We start from the raw sequence: 21,585 nt of genomic DNA on the forward strand, positions 1-21,585 counted from the left end.
CCCGACCTGCAACCCCGCCCCGATCCGTTGCGCTGCAACCCCTGACCTGCCTCCCCCCGCCCCATACGTAGCGCTGTACCTCCCCACAGCCCTATACATAGCGCTGGAGCTTTGCCCTGGCCTGCCCTGTCTCTGTACCTAGCGCCATGCCGCCCCCACCCGCCTGATCCTTCCCATCTGTAGCTCTGCATGCCCTGCCCCACATTCCATAGACCTACAAGAGCCCGCTCCCAGCCTGCCTTGCCTCCTGCCCCTGTCTGTAAGCCCAGCAACGCCCCCCCCCCCCCCCACGATAAAACTTAAAACAATCTGTCTATGAATTGAGAGAGAGGAAATTGTTTTCAAAAATCTCTGAAGTCCCTTTCCTTGGATACTTTTGTTTTGTTTTCTGCACCTTGTTTTCCTTGTGTGATATGCGTCTGGACACAGCTGAGCTGCCACTCCCACTGCTGTGGTGTTTTCCCCCAGGTTTTCAAGGAGGGCTGGAGGAGGGATTAATGTTAATGTCTTAAAAATGTAAGTGGGGTGAACTGAGGTGGAGAGTGGGCTCAGGAAGGAATTCTTGGGTAAGAAAGGGATGTATGCTGGCTGTGTGTGAAGCAGCTGTTTGATACTCACTGCTCTTCTTGCTGATTTTCTTTTCTCTTTCATGTTGAGCAGAAGTGTATAAAGAGACTGGCAAGAAAGCAGGTTTCATGCTGAAACTAAGAAAAAAGGTGAGTGAATTGAAGCTTAGTAGAAAGTTATCTTAAATGGTGATCTGTGAAGCACATTGTGCGAACTAGCAGAGAGTTTGTATTAACCAGTACTCATTATTTGGTGTAGTTAAATCTTTTCGACTGGTCATTTATGTATGCATGAGGGCTTGTTTTGTGGTGGAACCTTTTGAGTCCTATTATGTCAGCGTAGCTGGGAGCTGCTCCTGCTGTACTGTGTGTGGGGAGAGTAGCGGGGCTGAAGGATCCATGCAGCTGTGGTGGAGAGGGGATGGTGGCCCACCAAAGGAGCAGCAGGTGCAGAGCTCCTAGGTAAGGTAACAGGTATCGGAGGTAGCCGTGTTAGTCTGTATCTTCAAAAACAACAAGAAGTTGTTCTGTGGCACCTTATAGACTCAAGCAAGGGTTTGGGGCTGAGAGGGGTTTAAGCCAGGTAGAGGCTATGGAAATCCTTCTGCAACCTGAACTGCAGTTGGTTTCTGCCCAGAGCTGCTGAGACGAACAAAGGGTTTCTAGTATCCTTAGCTCATGAAGAAAGCTCATACTCCTGAAACTGAAGTCAGTCAAATAACAGCTCATGGCATGTTACAGCAAACCCTTGATTTAACAAACCTTGATATAATGGACTTGGGAATTAACAGATGCTGTCTGCGCCCCCCACCCCCCCCACCCCACCCCAAGTAAATGCCAGAGGCTCACCAGAGCTCCCGAAGCTGGGGCTGGAGGGGCCACCACAGAGTCCAGGGCCAGCGGCAGGTTGCAGGAGCTCTCCTCCCCCAGCCCTGTGTACATGGAGTATGTCAGCATCCAACCACCACTGCCTGCAATTGCGCTGAACAGCAGCCATGGTGTCAGAGGCTGCTGCCCACTGGTAGGCTGGGGGTGGCCACACTCTACTTTCCTGTGGGTAGCTCAGAGCTGGGAGTTGGAGAATCCGCAGCACTGAGCTGCAGGAGTTAGAAGGAGCCAGGCCGGCATTCAGCTTCTCTCCTGGTAATTGGGAGAGGGAGGTGTGAGGGGAAGAATGGGGCAGGAGGAGGAAAGGGAAGGGAGTGGGGCAGAGGCAGTAGTGACTGATGGGCTAGGAAGGTCAGCACATCAGCATACAGTGTAACTCTTTGGTTATAGCGGACTTATGGCATTAATGGACACCCCCCCCCCATTAGTTAGTTAAATCAAGGGTTTACTGTACTAAGAAAGCCAGCTTTAAGGTTTTTTGGCGGGGGGGTCCTCCCTCCTGAGGAAATTTTGGAGACTTAATTTGTTTTCAGTTTCCTGATAAATGTTTTGTTTTTAAATAAAATAAAACCATCAAACTATTTCTGGGTTTCAAAAACCACTTTCTTGAGATATCCTTTGAATCTGGTTAGAGAAGACCGCATGAAGAAAGGTTGAGAGGCAGCTGGAGATGTGTATTATATGAACATTTAAGATCAGTGCTACTCATGGAGCAAAGTACAACAGACTACAGTACTACATTTTGGCTGCGGATGCAAATTGCATTTTGTGTACATGTCCTCACGGGAGGTGTATGCTAGCTAGCTAAAAATAGAAAATAGAAGTGAGGCTGTCACTGTGTGGGCATCAGGACTGGCTGTGCAAGTGATTATATATCCAAATAAGCAGCACGGAGTCCACAGCCAAAGTATTTTGTACAGCATATAACATGGCAAAAAATTATCAGCCCTTCTGTAATTTTGAAGATGAAATTAATATGCAGTTTCTTGATGGTATTGACATGGGCAACATATTTTACTGCAGTACCGCATTGAGATTATCAGTCACAAAGCCAATGACTTGAAAAATAACTTTAGTTTAAAATATTGTGAGTTCTAATAGCTGGATCTCCTTAATTGATGAATCTACTACTCTGAGTAAGACATTGACATTGAATGTATATTTACAAGTATTCATTCCAGATTGTGGAATGAGCACACAAGTAAACTTTTTTTCTTGATTTAATAGAACTAGAAGATTTTATGATGAAAGGAATTTTTACCTCATTGTTTCAACATCTCGAATCCCTTGGAATGACAGAGGATTATTTGAGGGAACATTTACTTTGTTTCGAATTGTTTTCATTAAAATTGAACACCCTAACCCCTGTGAGGAATCATCAAACTTGAGTTCTGGCATCTTCTTTCTTAGGAAAAAAGCACTAGTATGCAGCCTTTGACAATCCTTGTTCCTTAGGTTGCGGAAAGTAAGGGGCTGTGACTACTCTGTGCTTTGAAACTAATGAGCACGAGAATGGTTAATAGCTTGACATAATTTTTAAAATCGACTTGCTTTACTGGAGACACATGAAAAACTGGTTAAATGTCTCCTAGAAGTTTTAGGCATATCCCATTTTGAACTTCAACATATACCTTCTGCTACACATTGTTTACTGTTTGAAATTGTAGGATCCACTCAGTAAATTACTGTTAAACTCTCATTTTACCTTGGGAACCTGAAGCATGAAGAGAGAATGATGTAACAAGCTGGTGGTTTTATTGAGAACAGATCACAGAAGGTCTGGTTCCTAGTCCACAGCTCTAGCCACTAAATTAATTTCTCTATATTTTTCCATATGAATTTGGCTTTTCAGTTCTTTATTGCTCCTGTTGGTCAATATTTAGAACTGTAGAATGCTTTCTGATTCTCTCCATCTAACCAGATGCTATGTTCAGATCAGTCAATGGAAGCCTTGTAAAGAGCCATTCTGATCTTGCTGTGGGACTGGTGTAGAGTCAGATTAATTGCAAAGGCGAGGTGGACCTCTTCGGCTGTAGAACTGAGTCTTCAAAAAGTGTTTTTAGCTGCACACTGATACCCCAGTAGTGGGCCTCTGATGCATGTCTGTATGGGTATTATAAACACTCTGTTGTTGCTATTTTTACAGGGAGGGAAGTGTGAATAATGCAAACACAGGAAGTTTCTCCTAGAGCTGAGGTGAGCATCATTTCATGCAGGTTCATTCCATGCCCCTAAAGGCGTTGCAGATATGGTTCCTGTGCCATATTTGTGTCATCAGGTGGCAAAGAGGAAGAGGCTGTGTCTACGCTCAGTGTTCCGAAATCATGAGCACTCAGAATGATTAGCAGCCTGACATCATTTTGTTTCTTTTCTTTGCATTAATATAAGTGTAGTTGTCAGTGAAAGGTGCTGGATTCAGAGCTGTGGAGTGGTAACTTTTCTATCTAGTGTGGGTATCACATATGCAGGAGCAGGGAAAGAACGTCTTTTGTGAACATTCACTGTTTGATCTGCAAGAGTGATGAGCTGTAACCTTGTTTATATGTTGTTGTGATCTGTTGAACTGTGAACTGCAATTTACACCATATTTGGCAGCCTTTTAAGATTATAGGAGTAGCTGCCCTGGTATTTTACTCTGCAGAGTGGGCTCCAATGGAAATAAATATCAATGTAGCACATTATTTCCCCGTTTGTTCAAGAACATTGTGTTTTGTAGAGGTGAGCCTGAATCCAAACTCTGCTTCTCTGAAATACCCTAGATCCTAATATTTTAGCTCCCTTCCCCCTCTATTGAATTGTATTTCTTTTCCATGTCAAGTTTGAGAAAGATTGTTGTACAATGTGTTTTGTCTTTTGAGCAGAAGAATCTAAAGATACCATGGTCCAAGAAGTCTGCATCATAGAAATGAGGTGAGCATGGATACACTCTGTTCTAAATAGTACTTCTGTACACCACAGACCATCAGCTAACCCCTTGTCTAGAAACTGGAATGCATTTGTAAACAAAGTTGGCAGCTTGGAGTGTAGGCAAGGCAGTGTGCTATTAAAACGTACGAAATTGACATGTTAAACCCATTGCTTTGTTTACACTAGATGGTTAGTGTGTGTTGTCTAGACTAGAATTTGAAATTAGTTAGCAAATTAGTTATTAATGAGCAGATGGGAATAAGGGGACTTTGAAGTAGGCGGGGTCCTTTCGAAAAGGAGCCCCATCTGGAGGAGCTGCACAGCGGTGAGCCGCGTCAATTTTTAAGTGCCGCGGCCGCCCGCATGCTAATAAGGCGCGGAATATGTATTTCGGCACTTCATTAGTAAACTTCGAAATGGCCATTTGCATGGCCATTTCAAAGTTTTTGGCTAGTGTAGACACAGCCTTAGTCTCATGGTTGAGGTCCTATTTTGGCTTTCTTTTTCTCTTCAGCATAGTACCATGCCCCTAGGGGCACTACAGATGTGGCTGTCATGCCATGTTTCTGTCATTAGGTGGCAGAGAGGAAGAGGCTGCATCTACGCTCAGTGTTGTGAAAAGTATGAGCATTCCGAATGATTAGTAGCCTGACATTGTTTCCAAGTATACCTGCTTTTTCCAGAGAATTGTAAGGTGGAGCAATTGTCCTTTGAATGGCGGTTAAAAGTGCAGTGATTTTAGCTGCATCAGGAAAAGGTCAATGTCCTTGTATGCAAGGGCAAGTAGATGTGACTTATATTTTCAGTAACTATGCTTGCCTTTGATATAGTTTTCTTTGTCCTTGGGGAAATTACCACTTGGTGTGAGTTCTCCTATCTGTAAATTGGGGGTAGCCTTTTTTTTTAATACCCCTCCCAAGTTTTTAGGGTAATACTTTTAAAGCATGTGAAGAAAAAATCAATAATTGCCAAGTTTCTGGAATATGAGTGACTTTTTTTCATTGTATCTAATGTCTCTGGTGGCAGTTTAAGCTATACGGGGAAAGGACATTCTTATCCGGGTATAAGAATGCCACATGAGGGGTTTTCACAGTTTACCTATAGCAGTCAAATTATACAGCTATAGTTTTGCTACTTAATTACCATGTAGACAAGCTGTGAGTAATGCTTCTGTTCAAATGTTAATCTGTTAGTTTTAGTTTAGAGTTTGTGAGGCTAGGTGCATTTGTTAATGAAAGGCCAGAGGTAAATTCTGGTTATTTATCAATTGAAGTAGAAATATTTGTGACTCTTCTGTTGGCATGCAGAGACCTTGAATTTTACACATTACACAGGGGCCAATGAGAGGGCTAAGCAATGATGTATGACTTCTAGGAACATTGCTGAGTTCATATGGTGCCTGCATGCAAATAAAAGAACAGTCAAGTGGGTTTTACTTTTGAATGCATAATTTTAAAATAGGGAGATCCACTGAGAAGTGTTTTAAAATTTATTGCTTGGCTTTGCAAATGTTTGATATTTTGTCTCCTATTCACAGTTGCTTTTGAGGAGGACTGCTTTAATTTCCTTTGAAATTATGTAATGTAAATGCTGCTGAAGGTATGCATTACAGGATCTTTAATACTGGCCTTACTTACCACAGCTGCTGGTGCCCGTAAGTTGGAGCCTAAAAACTAGTGTTTTAGGGACATCATGGTTAAATATTTTTTTCCCAAAAAATAACCTATAAAAGAAAACGTCCTTAAGTATATTACTAATAAATTGTTAGATGACTGAAAATGAGAGACCACTTAAAATGTAATTTACCTTCCACCATTTTTGCTGATTCCCCACCTCTTACTGTATCTAATTTAAATTGGACAATGAAAACAGATTGATAGCTTCATTTTTGTTATAATCAGGTTCACTTTCTGATTTTCTGCAGCTTTATGTTTTTACATGTGTTTAGGTTACTTACTCTGAAGGGGATTTTTAATTCAACCTGTAAGTAATTTTTATGAAATTAATATTTTGAGATCTTTGTACCTTATATTTCTACATCTTTCACTTTGTATTTATGCTCCTATACCATATCCCTTTAATTTTGACGCACACAGAACAATTATTTTTTGTCTACTTGTGTTCATTTTTTGTTTTCTAAACTTTAAAGAAAAAAACAATGACAGGGAAGACAGGCCTGCCTAACGTAATCCAAACCGATGGAAACTTGGGTTATGTCCGTGTAACCAAAAAAAACCCAACCTTCTGGTACCTGTAAGGAAATGAGTCTGTAGAGTGTAAAATTGGGGGCAGGGGAATAGCTCAGTGGTTTGAGCATTGGCTTGCTAAACCTGGGCTTGTGAGCTCAATCCTTGAGCAGGCCACTTAGGGACTGGGGCAAGTAGATGTCAGGGATGGTGCTTGGGCCTGGACTAGATGACCTCCCAAGGTCCCTTCCAGTTCTAGGAGACATGTATCTCCAATTATATTCGGGTTATAATTCATTAATTATTTCATGTAGAACAGAGGTTCTTAAACTTTTTGGCCCAAAGCTCACCCTGTTCAACACCCACCTTTTTATGGACCACCAGTCAACCACCCAAAATAACAAAATGAATTTACTTACCTCTAAATACCTTCAATTACTAAATCATATTAGGTTACTGGAGCATAAATATGCAGCTATAGCATGGGGTGTGTGTATTTAGATCTTTTTATATTTTATAACTAGTCAGAAGGCCACGCAAGTGAGACAAAACAAAAACAAATCCCAGCTACCCTCTCCGATGCGGCCCTTGGCTGACACACTTGCATTCCAGCCCCATGGGGTAGGGGAGGAAAGACAAAGGTTCAGGACTTCACACAGACCAGATTAATTTTTCTAAGGGCCTGGGGTTACTAGATTTTGTGGATGGCTCTTGGGTGGGGGAAAAAATGAGGGATTTAGTGTGCAGGAGGGGGCTGTGAGCAGGAGGGTGGGTGCTGGAGCAGGGTGGCAGTGCAAGGTCTCTGCCTGGGGGCGGGGGCGGGGGCGGGGGCGGAGAGTGTCTTCATAAGAGTCTCTTACCTTGATCCACATGTGTCCCAGGCACTGCTCTGCACTATTTCCATTGTAATTCAGCCAATGGGAGCAGCAGGGAAAGCCTCCTGCAAGCAGTTTCCTGTGCCAGTGTTAACCCGGCCATAGGGAGAGGGAGGCATATGGAGCTGCTTCTTCCCTGGAGGCTCAGAGCTCTCCCTTCCCTCGGCCCAGTCTCATGGGGGGCTGGGGGAGTCAGCCACCTGCAAAGTGGTCCTGGTTTAGAATGATCATGGCCATACATCATTGTCCACTGGGTTTGGGCTGGAACTTTTTTCTGACTAATGCAGGACACTGATAATCTGAACTCTGATTTTGCTTTGTACTTAAATTGGAATAATTTAAGCACTAAAATTCACATGCACAGAGGCAGAGCTACATTCCTTGCATCACAATATTTACTGGTAAAAGCAGCTCGCTCTGGAAACCAAACTGTTGCATGTTTGTGTGTGTTAATTAACTCTGTCACAGGGCTGACCCTTTACTTTTGTGTTAGCCTTGTGGAGACATACTAGCCTCAAAGTGCAGACAGCTAAGGGAGTGGTTTCTACTTTAGTTGGAAAAGACACATTTTTAAAATGTCCTTTTATCGCTCCCTACTAATCAGTTACTGCCCAGTTGAGACTTAATACAACTGCAGTGTTGTCTTTATGCCAGAAGTAGGCAGACAGGAAGCATTGACTGCTCTGAGTCTGTCTGTATCCTTAAGGAATGGATGCAGACATTTACAACAGGCAAACGACGTTACTTTGGGAAAGAAGGATGAGGGGACTTTGCATTAGACAAAGTAGAGATTGGATTTGTGTTAAGGGTTTTACACAATAATTTCAGCAAATGAAAATTACCTTTTAAACTAATCAGCCGTTTTAGGACTGTTCCGTTTCAAATTAAATTGGTCTAAATATATTGATATAGTAAAACAAAGTTATTAAAGCACAACATTTTTCAACAAAATTATGCTAAATCCAGTAGATGCATTGCTAAAGAACTTACTGTGGATTGCATGTTTCCATGCATCAGTTAATAAGATGGGATACCAAAATAAGGGAAAAGAGGTTTCAGACAGCAGTCTGCTAGTGCAAAATGCTTTCTCACACTGCAAAAGCATTCAGCATGTGTTACCAATTTGTAATAAAATATAAGTAAATTCATTCATGTTAAAGGAATAGATCAAAGATTGTTTTGATATCCAGTCCATGATCCATGTAGAAATTCAGTGAAGTCCTTTCATAAGAAAGGTGCTTCCAAAGGTGAAATGCTTTGATTAAAAAGTTGTTACTGATCTATTTTATGCTTATAAAATCCTGATGTTAACATGACTTAGCAGAACAGTAAGTCCTGTGGCAGACTGAAGGCAGTGGACTTTATAAGCCTGATGGGGCAAATACACCAGGGACTGAAAGAGTGGGTTTCTGTATCCTTCATAAAAAATATTTGAGGCTCATTGAGTGCTGGCCTGCACAATCAGGCTAATAAGACACCTGAAACCAGTTAAGGTGGGCGGGCTCGCCTTTAAAATTAGAGTCCCCTTAGGTAAAGGGGGAAGGAGAACATGAGCAGACCTGGAAGGGATACTGCAGCGCACACACAAAAAAAAAAAAGGCTGCCAGGAAGCAGGGGACCCAGAGGGCAGGACAAGAGCCTGGCCTCAGGACTTACTTAAAAAAACACTGGTGGAAAGAGGATTGTGTAATAGTTTTCTGCTGAGTTTGTTAGTGCATCTGCAAAGAAACTTGACCTCCAAGCTAATGGGCTGTTAGAGAGCAAAGATGATTGTGCAACACAGTCTCTCTAGAGGTGCAGTGCAGATGGCCCTTGATTGTACTTCTGTTGTAAGGTGACTAACAGGAATGGCTCCTAAACAGGGATTCTTTGGGCAGACTCAGTATTGTAAACCTCCTAAGGGCTTCGACTAATAGCCTGACAAAATCGGGCAGCACTGAATGCTGGAAAATGTCTTCATTAAGTGGGCATTAGAGGGGCCAAAGGTGCCATTAACCAACTGAGTAGTAGCTAGTGGCTGCAAAATGAGCCATTTAATTGGGAAAAGCCACTGCCCAATAGCAGTGGCTTTGTAGAAGTGATATTAATATTTTGACATGTAACTGCAGTCTTATGTGAAGACTCAAACATTAAGATGTAACTGTTTCATTTAAAATCCCTGATTATTTGTTTTGTCCCTCAAATGTGTGTTTAGTTTCTCACAAGTCCTCCATTAGGTCCAATGTTTTCATCAGGGTAATGAGGCTGTTTTTAAAACTTCACCTTGTTAGCTATAGGTTTTTGTAAGTCCTTAGAAAATGGTGTCCTGTTAAAATGTAACGGACAAAAACTTGAGGACAATCAGAAGGTAGCACAGAATTTTTGCATTTGATTAAAATAGTGATTCAAGCAAATGTTGATCACTGGTTTGAATAGGTGAATGAATCTGGTGCCAAGTCAGGAGATGCAATTACATTAGGTAAAAACTATATTTTAAGTAAAAGTTACATAGTATTAAGTACACTTCTATGCAGAAGCACTGCTTGCTTAATGGATCTCACAATATGTCTATAGTGCTAGTGGACTGAAATCCAAATAAACTTCTGTCAGCCATTGAAAATACCAGGCTTTAAAGTAAGACATGTTTTGAAAGAAAAGCCTGTGTTCGCACAGACTCATTCCCTCAGAACTTGGAGCTATTTAATTTTGTGATATAATCTGTAAAATAAGTCTTTACGATTGTATATGTTGCATTTAAATCACAAATACCCAAAATATAAATGTTGTAAAAAATAAAGTGCTTTTGTGACTTCCATCTGTGTATCTGTTCATACCGTACGGGCGGAGAAGGTGAGGGAGTGGGTTATAGCTCTGCCATGGTGGTGGTGTATTAAAATGATAGCCAATTAATGATCAAAACGAGTGAAGGAAATAAAGAATATGATCAGCATAATTACAGTCTGAGATGCAGAGCAAAATGGCTTTTTTCGACTAAATAACAGTTAAGTAATGGTCTGACTTTAATCCAAGGAACACAAAATTAAGAGACATTGCTGTTCCAGGACCTGGTCACAGCTATATGAGTCCAACAGAAAACTTAAAAACCTTATGGTCCACTTTGTGTTCATCCGGCTGGTAGTGTGGAAAAGGCCAACTTTCCTGAGGATTAAATATTACTTGTATAGAGTGAAACTAAGTAAATGGGCAAGAAGTACATATATGAAGAAAGCCTTAACATATGGTGTTGCATTTATACATTAAATAAACATAAAACCTGTCTTGAGACCCAGTTTAGTTTATGCTGCCTTTTCACCTTTATTTTTTTTCTTCGAGGGTTGTGTCTTCATGGATAGTGTTATAATTTGGCTTCTGCATTGGGTTTACCTATTAGCTGCTCCAGGCTTTCACCTGCAGTTTGTGACAATGGTGTTCTTATCTGAGATGGGTTCTTGTATCAAATCTTACTAATTTATGACCAGAAACTACTACAACTCAGTAATATTAGTAAAATTAGTTGCCTAAAGGACATGAAGCAAGATTCAGAACAGTGACATAATAGCCTTTGTAAGTAACCTTTGTAAGTAGGAGGCTGAATCCAATCTGTTGGCATGCAGCTGGAAAACTAAAACCTTGGCAAGACTTCGGTTTCCATGTAGGGGTTATGGTTTTGTGCTCTTTGTTTTAAGATAAATCCTTGATTGCAAATGGATTTGAAAAACAATTCTCTTTAGTCAAGCTCAGTGACATGCAGGAGAATGCTCTCTGTTACTACTGGAGACCCAGTTTGAGTACCAGCAGCCAGAATCCAAGCTAGACCTCATAAAGAAATCTAAATAGCTGCCTCTTCATACTGAGTAGTTATAGGAAGACAGTTAAAGGAAGTAAGAGTTGGAGCAGGCCCTGGACTACTTAATTTGGCTTCTGATGTCATCTTGTTATTGATCTTCTGTGTAAATCCCTTTTGCAGCACCTCATCATAGCAATTACACGAACATACATTCTCAATCTCTACCCTGGTTGCTGACATCGTATAATGTAACACATGCTATGATTTAATTTTGGCTCTGATTGATGGGGATTAAGGGTTGCCAACTTTCCTGAGCAGATGCCATTCTTGATAAGTGTCTGCTGGTTGAAAGGAGGCAACCCCTGCTTGGATCAGCTGTGAGGTTAGCACCCCCAGCTTTTAGTTTTGATGAGGGGGCAGGCAGAGAGAATCTTGCATTGCTCACCAGTAGCATCTGCTCATGGGATTTGCTATTGATGCCTCGTTCCTCCTTGGTTGGAAGGAACAGGGCTACAAGTTGGCTTTAGAGTGGCGATTGGGGGCGGGAAGTGTGGAAAGTGACAGGACTGAGGGATGCAAAAGACCTACCAGCAAGAAAGGATTGAAGAATGCCTATGGCTTGCTAGAATGTCCCAAATCATCTTTAACCTTTTCCCTGGGTGACCCATGTACTGAAGGGGTTGCTCAGTAACCTTATGCAAAAATGAAATCCCTTGGTATGGATGAGTCATGAGGTTGCAACTGGTTTCTTAAATGTGTATGGCGGCCTGGGCAACAATTTTAATTGGGGGGGCCATGCCAAGATTTTGGTCAAGGGCTGCACTTTTCTATGGTGAGGGAATGAGGTCTGGGATGGTGGCTGAGTTCAGAAGGGAGCTCAGGGTAGGGACAGGTGTGGGAGAGGGACTGTGGGTAAAGGAGGAGCTTGTGAGCTGGGGCAGGGGATTGGGGTGTAGCAGGGGAGTGCCAGAGGGAGGCCCTTACCTAAGCAGTTCCCACCCATCAACACTCAGGCTTGCTAGCAGCCCTAGACCACTCTGTAAGGCTGTCTATGCTATAGGGGAGTCTGTGTGCTGCCCCCAGCAAAATTTCTCAGCTTCTATTGGCCAGAAACATGGAAGCTGAGAGTTTTCCTAGGGGTTGGAGGCAGTGTGCAAAGCCTTGTTCCTTCCCCCTTTGCAGCACAGAACCACAGGTTGCAGCTTGATGCTTTGAGTGGGGTTGATTGGTGCACAGGGTGCGCCAGAGACGGCCCGTGTGCTGTACTGTAAAAATACACTCTGAGTATTCTTTGGAATGAAATTCAACCTGGTGAACAAGATCAGCACAGCACTATATTCATGATTTAAATGCATTGTCAAAGGGGTTAATTGGGGTTTATGGGTTGCACAGGGCTTCCTGTCAGGCCTTCATTGTAGGGAGAGATTTTACCCACTGAGAGTCCATCTGCATTGCTTCGTTTCTAAGTGATGTCCAGCCACCATGGTTCATGGACACAGAATAGTTAAAATGCAAGCGCCCTTAGAATCCTTCATTACACCACTGAAATGAGTTTCCTGGAAACCTGGGTTTCATTTTACAGGGTTTTTCTTTGAGCACCAAAATTCTCTGAATAGTTCTGACTTGATCCAACATTCTTAGTCCACTAGCAAAAGGGTGATCTTGTGCAATGTCCAGCACCACATGCTGAGGATGACATTTACTGGAAGTTCTTATTCTAATATGCTGGGCCACTTCGCAGAGGAGGCCCATGGGTTTGTGTTTTCTAACACACTTGACCACAGCAAAAGAAACCATTTGGAATCTCTGCATTTGAAGTTGGCTCCATATAGCTGCATCCTCTACCATGCACTGGCTCAAAGACCCTGCAGGTGCCACAGCTCACTGAAAGTGACTCTACTTTGCAGTGATGTAAATTTGTTTGCGTCTCTTAAGTTCTCTGTAGTTTGTATAGCTAAGAAGCAATAAAGAACAAAGCTGTTCTGATCTTCACACTTCTGGCCGTAGTTTATCAGGAACACATGAAATGTTGCATACCTGTATTTTTCCAGGCATTTTCAGATTAGCAAAGAGATAGTGAATCTAATTAGAAGACTGCACTTTAAACTGACTTTCCTCCTGTCTTGGCGTGAGGGCTTCAGTTAAGTGCCAGTTCACAGAGCAGAGGGGCATACCCAATTTATCTAACATGAATTCTGTTGATGTATTCACAGTGCTGTAAGTAATATCCATTTTAACCATTCTAATTTGTTTCTTAAATTGCATTTAAAAAATAGTTTAAATTCACTTTTGACTCAACTGGCAAAACTTAAGTGCCGGATTTCCTATCTAAGCAGCATCCTTTAAAACTCTTCAACTGCATGCTCTTTTATTGTACTAGCGTGCATTAAATGCAGATTGTTGGCCCGAACGTCGCATTTCTATTTTTCTTTTTCCTCTACCCACTGTAATTTATAGTATTTAACAAGTCTAAGACTGTGTCTGCTTCGGCCTTTGATCAACACCTTTTTTGTTACTGCGTGCTTAAAGTAACAACCCCTTACAAGGCAAAAAGTCTGGTGCCTATCAGCGAGTGTTGATGGAAACAGGACAGTGAGATCTGGAAGTTCCTAGTCACAGACCGATATACAGGTGGTAGGTGTGTGATTCAGTTGTCTTGCTTGAGGACTAAGAGAGGTTGAGAATTTCAGCAGCTGCACCTATGACTGAGCAGTCGGTCCTTTTTAGGACCTCCCCCTGCTCACCCCACATGGGGAGGAGCTAGAACAGGTGCCTCAACTACTCTTAACTTCGTTCCTCTTTGCTGGATAGCTGCATCCACCAGGATCACCATACCTACCTGCCGACAAGCTGAGGAGGACAAGAGGCACAGGGAGGAAGGAGAAATTCGCTTTCAGTCATGGTCAAAAGCTTCCTGCCATATGCAGAAATATCTGTTCTCACTGGCATAAAACTTGTGGTTCAACAATAGGCCTTATCAGCCACTTAAGGATCCCTAACTCCTATGGAAGCTGATCATAGCTGGTAATGAGCAATCGCCATCAATCAATCAAACCCCACGAATGACAACGTTTTACCAGCAACGAAGGGTCCTGTGGCACATTATAGACTAACAGAAAAGTTTTGAGCATGAGCTTTCGTGAGCACAGACTCACTTCTTCAGATGCTCATTTTACCGTGGCAAGTAAAATGTGAATGCTGCTTTGTCAGTAGGAGTGCTCTGATGCCAACAAAGCAAGCCCCCCCTCAGAGGGTGGAAATACTGTGTCGACAAGCAGCAGCCACACATGATGACTAACGACAAGGCTATGTTGACACAGCCTCGTCACTAACTGCTGCATAGACACACATCCATAAGTTACTTAGTATCAATGACTTAGAAACCCCGAAACAACAAAAATACTGCCCGCTAAAGATTCTTAGCCTTCTGTGTATCGTTACTGCCGTGCAAAGCTGGCTTGTCTGGAAAGCAAGTTAAACTGACTGCAAGCTAGATTTAAAGCATTGTTGACACTAAAACATTTTCCCCATAAATAACAGTTGAGTGGTAATGATGATCTAGAACAAATAGAAGGGACTGATCTCCAGTCCAAAGGGCTCATAACTTTACAGCTGTGACATTAAAGATTGCTTTCACGGGCCATATATCCTGTAGGACAGAATTTCTTTTCCCCCTAGCGAAGGTATTTCAGATGCGTGCTTCACATCTTAAAGTTGCTGTTGACTCTCTGATATACAAGCTGTCAGAACGCATAAAACTGCAGGAGAAGAACCAACTAACAGTACCTTACATCAACTAAGTGCCCTCACTCCATCCATGTCTTTAGAACAATTGGAACATTAAAGGGTTATTTTATAAGTAGATACAATTGAAACAAAGGATCAGTACTTCAACTGATAGCGTTCAGACAGCAAAACAAGAAAGGTTTGGTTTTGTTGCCTCCTGCCTGAAATTCCTTTTTTTATTTTTGAGGGTTTAGGAGAAGAGCACTGAATTAATGTGAGATCAGCCTTTTACTTTTTCAGTCAAATCCTGCCCATTTTAAATGAGTCAGTTAAACTAAGGTGGACGTGGATCCGCACTGGTGTTTGAGCACTGTTTTTCTCTAAATGAGGAACACAATATACTATGTAGCATCTGTGACTATATTCATTTGGTTCATATCTTTGCGTGGGGATTCACTGTTTGTACAGGTCAGTTTTATCTTTATGCTATAGCCCCCAGTGTTTTCTAATGGTACGGTCCACCAGGTATAACACTCTGCAAGCATAGCAACTGTTCACACATATTTGCCAGGACCTACTAGGGTCAGACACTTCAGGAAGGTGCTTAACAACCAGAATCAAAGTCTGTGTGGATAAGCATGTCTATCTGCTCCCTACACTAGATCCGAATTTTACTGTGTCAAATTCAGATGTTAAAATAAATTGTGTAGACTTCAAGGTGGGATAAGCTGCCCTTTTAAGAACCAAAGAGAAGCTAGTATTTAACTGGCTGTTTGCCATCCACTTTACCACTGCTGGTCACATAAAAGCTATTTATTTACATCAGAAGTGGTCATCAAAATAAGATGTGACAATTACAGCATGATTCATTCTCTTTCTGTGCTAATGATTGATCCTTAATTAGCAGGAAAGAGATGCAGCTAGACTATGTTTCCTCATCTTTTTCCTCCAAAACTATGTTTCCTCCCCCCCCCCCAAAACTATTCAGCCAGGCTTTTGGTATTCCTACTTTGCATCATGTTCTTTGCAGACCTAAAGCAGGCTATCAATGAGTTTGCTGAGTAGTACAGGTCACTGACGCTTTGCTAGGGTTTTATCATGAAGGAAAAGAGGCTGCAGCCATATGAACTACCTGCCTCTGGTGCAGGTCCTCTGACAGAATGAGGAGGAGTGACCTTTTTATCCCTAACTGGATACCGACACTGTAGTCCACAGTCCTGGTTGCCCCATTAGGAATATTTGGTGTTTGAAATCTTCTTCCAAAGCAAGGTTTTGAGATTGTTCAGCACAAGTGAGTGGTGCACTTCCATCTGGCTAGCCAGGCCGCTCAGGGTCATACAAGTTCGTAGCTGCTTCTGCAGCTCTTCCTTCAAGTCAGATGGAGCTCCATACAGCAAGTAGTCCTGCAACAGCCCACAGGCTTTTGCCAGGTTGGGCTGGACCACGTCGCTCTTGCATTGCTTCATGAGTTTGTCACACGTCGCCATGCAGTCCTTTCCATAGGTGCAGTCCACGTTCTGCTCACAGTGACGTCCCTTGAGGAAACCTCTGATTGCCATCTCTGTGGCCACCTTCCGCAGGTTAACCATTTTGAAGTCATACTTGTCATTGTAGCCCACGTTCTTAAAGCTGGTTTCGCAGATATAGAAGTTCCCGTACGTCCCATGGAATATCTCCTCCACAAACTCCAAAAGGCCGATGGCGATTTTTGCTCTCCTGGGCCAGGCTGGGGCAAACCACTGGAGAATAATCTGGTGAATGGCTGAAGGCAGCAATGGCTGGAAGAAGTGAGGGACATTAGTACCATAAAGGGAGTTGTGAGGGATTTTCTCTGTGACATACAGGTCCCCGCAGTGCCCCAGTAGTTTGGAGGTGTGCTCTTTCTCATGCAAGGAGAGCATGAGCAGGAATTCATTCAGATGAAGTAGAGCCCAGATGGATTTGGCTTCTGCTAGGGACACTTTCCCATCTCTGTTCACGTCTGCCATGGTGATGATTTGGTTCACCAAGGCTGCAAGTGACATCTGATCTCCTAGGTTGGCCTGCAAACAAATAAGAAACCACATTGGGTTTTTAAATGTTACCCATTGTGTAAATTAATTCAGGGCAGAGGTGCTGCTTTCTGTGTGAGGTAAAACCCTGGGGGACATGCTCTGCTGCCGCTAGCTGATTACAACCCGTTAGATTCTCCAAGTGATTTTGCAGCTCAGAGCTGCTCTAAAGTGGGAAAAGGCTCAACAGGCTAGGCAGAGTGCAGCAAGGTTTGTGTGTGCTTTTTGACACCCATTTGTGCCTGCCTGCCGTCCTTGGGATAAGAACATAAGAATGGCCATACTGGGTCAAACCAAAGGTCCATCTAGCCCAGTATCCTGTCTGCCGACAGTAGCCAATGCCAGGTGCCCCAGAGGAGGTGAACCAAAGACAATGATCAAGCAATTTGTCTCCTGGCATCCATCTCCCCCCTTTGACAAAAGGCTAGTCACCATACCTTACCCCTTGCTAACAGCCATCTATGGACCTAACCTCCAAATATTTATCGAGCTCTTTTTTAAATTCTGTTAGAGTCCTGGCCTTCACAGCGTCCTCTGGTAAGGAGTTCCACGGGCTGACTGTGCGCTGTGTGAAGAAAAACTTTCTTTTATTAGTTTTGAACCTGCTACCCATTAATTTCATTTGGTGTCCTCTAGTTCTTATGTTATGGGAACAAGTAAATAACTTTTCTGTATTCACTTTCTCCACACCATTCATGATTTTATATACCTCTATCATATTCCCCCTCAGTCTCCTCTTTTCTAGACTGAAAAGTCCCAGTCTCTATAGCCTCTTTTCATATGGGACCCATTCCAAACCCTTAGTCATTTTAGTTGCCCTTTTCTGAACCTTTTCTAACGCCAATATATCTTTTTTGAGGTGAGGAGACCACATCTGCACGCAGTACTCAAGATGTGGGTGTACCATAGTTTTATATAGGGGAAGTAAGATATTCTTCATCTTATTTTCTATCCCTTTTTTAATTATTCCTAACATCCTATTTGCTTTACTGACTGCCACTGCACACTGCGTGGATGTTTTCAGAGAACTATCCACTATAATTCCAAGATCCCTTTCCTGATCTGTTGTAGCTAAATTTGACCCCATCATATTGTATGTGTCATTGGGGTTATTTTTCCCAATGTGCATTACCTTACACTTACCCACATTAAATTTCATTTGCCATTTTGCTGCCAGTCACTCAGTTTACTGAGATCTTTTTGAAGTTCTTCACAGTCTGCTTTGGTTTTGACTATCCTGAACAGTTTGGTGTCATCTGCAAACTTTGCCACCTCACTGCTTACCCCTTTCTCTAGATCATTGATGAATAAGTTGAACAAGATTGGTCCCAGGACTGACCCTCGGGGAACACCACTAGTTACCTCCTTCCGTTGTGAAAATTTACCATTTATTCCTACCCTTTGTTTCCTGTCTTTTAACCAGTTCCCAATCCATGAAAGGATCTTTCCTCTTATCCCATGACAACCTAATTTACATAAGAGCCTTTGGTGAGGGACCATGTCAAAGGCTTTCTGGAAACCTAAGTATACTATGTTTACTGGATCCCCCCTGTCTGCATGCTTGTGAACCCCTTCAAAGAACTCTAATAGATTAGTAAGACATGACTTCCCTTTACAGAAACCATGTTGACTTTTGCTCAACAAATCATGTTCTTCTACGTCTGACAATTTTATTCTTTACTATTGTTTCTACTAATTTGTCCGGTACTGACGTTAGATTTACCGGTCTATAATTGCTAGGGTCTCCTTTAGAGCCCTTTTTAAATATTGGTGTTATATTAGCTGTCTTCCAATCATTGGGTACCGAAGCTGATTCAAAGGATAGGTTACAAACTACCGTTAATAGTTCCGCAATTTCACATTTGAGTTCTTTCAGAACCCTTGGGTGAATACCATCTGGTCCCAGAGACTTGTGACTGTTTAGCTTATCAATTAGTTCCAAAACCTCCTCTAATGACACTTCAATCTGGGAGAGTTCCTCAGATTTGCCACCTATAAAGGACGGCTCAGATTTGGGAATCTCTCTTACATCCTCAGCCGTGAAGACTGAAGCAAAGAAATCATTTAGTTTTTCTGCAATGGCATTATCTTCCTTGACTGCTCCTTTTATGTCTCTATTGTCCAGGAGCCCGCTGCTTTTTTAGCAGGCTTCCTGCTTCTAATGTACTTAAATAACATTTTACTATTGTTTTTTAAATTTATGGCTAACTGTTCCTCAAAATGTTTTTTGGCTTTTCTTATTACATTTTTACATTTAATTTGGCAGTGTTTATGTTACTTTCTATTTTGATCACTAGGATTTGACTTCCACTTTTTAAAGGGTGTCTTTTTATCTCTCACTGCCTCTTTTACATGGTTGTTAAGCCATGGTGGCTCTTTTTTAGGTCTCTTACTGTGTTTTTTAATTTGGGGTATACATTTAAGTTGGGCCTCTAATATGGTATATTTGAAAAGTTTCCACGCAGCTTGCAGGGATTTTACTCTAGTTACTCTACCTTTTAATTTCTGTTTAACTAACCTCCTCATTTTTGTGTAATTCCCCGTTTTGAAATTAAATACCAGAGTATTGGACTGTTGCGGTGTTCTTCCCAACACAGGAATATTAAATGTTGTTATGTTATGGTCACTATTTCCAAGGGGTCCTGTAACAGTTACCTCTTGGACCAGATCCTGTGCTCCACTCAGTACTAAATCAAGAATTGCCTCTCCCCTTGTGGGTTCCTGTACCAGCTGCTCCAAGAAGCAGTCATTTAAGGCATCAAGAAATTTTCTCTCTGAATCCCTTCCTGAGGTGACATGTACCCAGTCAATATGGGGATAATTGAAATCCCCCATTATTACTAAGTTTTTTATTTTGATAGCCTCTCTAATCTCCCTTCGCATTTCAGCACCACTATCACTGTCCTGGTCAGGTGGTTGATAATCTTTCTCTTGAATAGTTATAGCTAAATCATGTCCCATCATTTTGTATGTATACTTGGGATTATTTTTTCCCATGTGCATTACCCCTTAACATCTATGTAAACTTGTGTAGGACATGGCCTCATGCTCTGTCTATACTGGCAGTGCTGAGAGGAAGATTCAAAAAGGGTCTGTGATCCTCATCCTTGAAGGTGGTTGGGTTCCCAAATGGCACTGAAATCAATGGGCAATTGCAGCCTGTGACTGACTGCTGGGGGACCGTCTTGCAAATAGAGTTCCAAAATGAGAATGAAATGCACCCTCCTGCCTAATGCTCTGATTGTGTTTGCTATATGTGCTTATCTAGTGGTTCCCAGAGTATCTGCTCTGGGGATTATCTTGATTATAAAAGCACACCAGGCCTCACTCTGAAACAGTAGTGATCAGAGTCCTTCAGACAGAACAGGATCTTTTTCAAGCTCTGTAGGGGATAGAAGAATGAATTTAGCTTAGGTTTCTCCCCGCTAGCAAGCACTCTTGCTGGTACCAAGGACTTCCAAACGTAGAGGTGAAAATGCCATGTCCTGAAAAACAATGCAAGACCTTAGGTGCCCGAGTGATACTGACTTTTAGGAAATTCAGGAGCATCTCTCTGAATTCATCCATGGATGTCCCCCTTGTAGGCTTGTCAAAGAGAACCAGGTCCCTCCGGGGCACTGCATCAGGGTTGCTGTCTGCCTTTAAAGCGTCTTCGATACCACATTTAATGATGACTTCATTTTCCTTCCAGAGCCCCCTGTAAACCTGGACCAAAGAAGAGATGAGTGACTATGAGAAGATTTGCATTTGATTTAGTCAGTCAAAGGTGGGCTCTTGAAGGTTTCCCAGGAGAGCCCAGTGACTGTGGAGGTCCATTAGGTGCAATCATTCAAGATTCCCTTTCACCAACTCCAGTTAGTTCAGCTGGTGAACACTAAGGGGGGTTTACAATTATGCAGCCCACTGTCTGTGCACGTGTGGGTAGTGGCCATGCAACTTCTATGCTGCTGTGCCCAGGTGCCTCAGGCAGGGAAGAGGGCTCTGGATAGCCCACTCAGTCCTTGGCCTTTCTAGTGGAGCAGCCAGTGTGCCTTTGTGACTGAATGCCGGGGTGGTCTTGCAAATAGAATTCCAAGATGAAAATGAAGTGTGCCCTCCTGCCTAACCCTCCTGTGGGGGCACAGGAGGGCTACCACATCAAGGGTGCTTTGGGGAGTGTGTTCGCCCACCTACGCTGGGAGGGCTGAAAAGAACAACCACAGCAGCTGTGTGGATGGGCCCAGCACTGCACCAAGTCGTCTCCATTTTATTTAATGGGTCCTGGATCCCACCACTAGCAAGTTCAGGGAAGCACATTTCTAATGGCTCTTGTGCAGGAATTCTCTCTTGGCAATGCCATTCCCACCAAAGGCCAGGGAAAGCAGGTCAGTTTGCCTCCCTCCAAAGCTCCAGGTCGGTTTGCCTGACTTGCATGGACTTTGGGTCAGGGTCTAGATCGGGGTGGGCAATTAGCAGCCCATTTGCCAGACATGGTTTGCCAGGGTTAGCCGCTGGTGGGTGGGCTGCCAGATGCTTTATCTACTTGCGTGTCCGCAGGTACGGCTGCTCACTGCTCCCATTGGCCAGGAAGAGCGAATTGTGGCCAATGGGCTCTGCGAACAGCCATACCTGCAGACGTGG

General features: G+C 42.7%; 1 protein-coding gene, 1 long non-coding RNA gene and 2 other non-coding genes across 6 annotated transcripts in view; 3 read left to right on the plus strand and 1 right to left on the minus strand.

Moving 5' to 3' along the window:
- The first annotated feature begins 370 nt into the window (after positions 1-370).
- On the plus strand, positions 371-21,563 carry LOC142023804 (uncharacterized). 3 transcript variants are annotated; one of them, XR_012648316.1, is made up of 6 exons: positions 371-516; positions 661-716; positions 3,601-3,650; positions 4,316-4,364; positions 5,899-6,344; positions 20,657-21,563. It is a non-coding gene; the product is annotated as an uncharacterized LOC142023804 (long non-coding RNA). The 3 variants fall into 3 exon arrangements; XR_012648315.1 differs by lacking the exon at positions 20,657-21,563 and adding an exon at positions 10,735-11,136; XR_012648314.1 differs by lacking the exon at positions 20,657-21,563 and having other exon boundaries at positions 5,899-7,270.
- LOC142024144 (small nucleolar RNA SNORA17) lies at positions 3,679-3,811 on the plus strand. Its single transcript, XR_012648423.1, has one exon. It is a non-coding gene; the product is annotated as a small nucleolar RNA SNORA17 (small nucleolar RNA).
- On the plus strand, positions 4,884-5,017 carry LOC142024145 (small nucleolar RNA SNORA17). The gene has a single exon (XR_012648425.1). It is a non-coding gene; the product is annotated as a small nucleolar RNA SNORA17 (small nucleolar RNA).
- DIPK1B (divergent protein kinase domain 1B) overlaps positions 15,679-21,585 on the minus strand; it is a 41,081-nt gene continuing 35,174 nt past the window's right edge. The window contains exons 4-5 of the mRNA XM_075015111.1: positions 20,494-20,670; positions 15,679-16,956 (exon numbers count right to left, since the gene is read on the minus strand). Of these exons, the coding sequence (XP_074871212.1) occupies positions 16,144-16,956; positions 20,494-20,670 (990 nt within the window). The 3' untranslated portion in view covers positions 15,679-16,143. The remainder of the gene's footprint in view (positions 16,957-20,493; positions 20,671-21,585) is intronic.

The sequence above is a fragment of the Carettochelys insculpta genome, chromosome 21, assembly GCF_033958435.1.
Source record: "Carettochelys insculpta isolate YL-2023 chromosome 21, ASM3395843v1, whole genome shotgun sequence".
Lineage (NCBI taxonomy): Eukaryota > Metazoa > Chordata > Testudines > Carettochelyidae > Carettochelys > Carettochelys insculpta.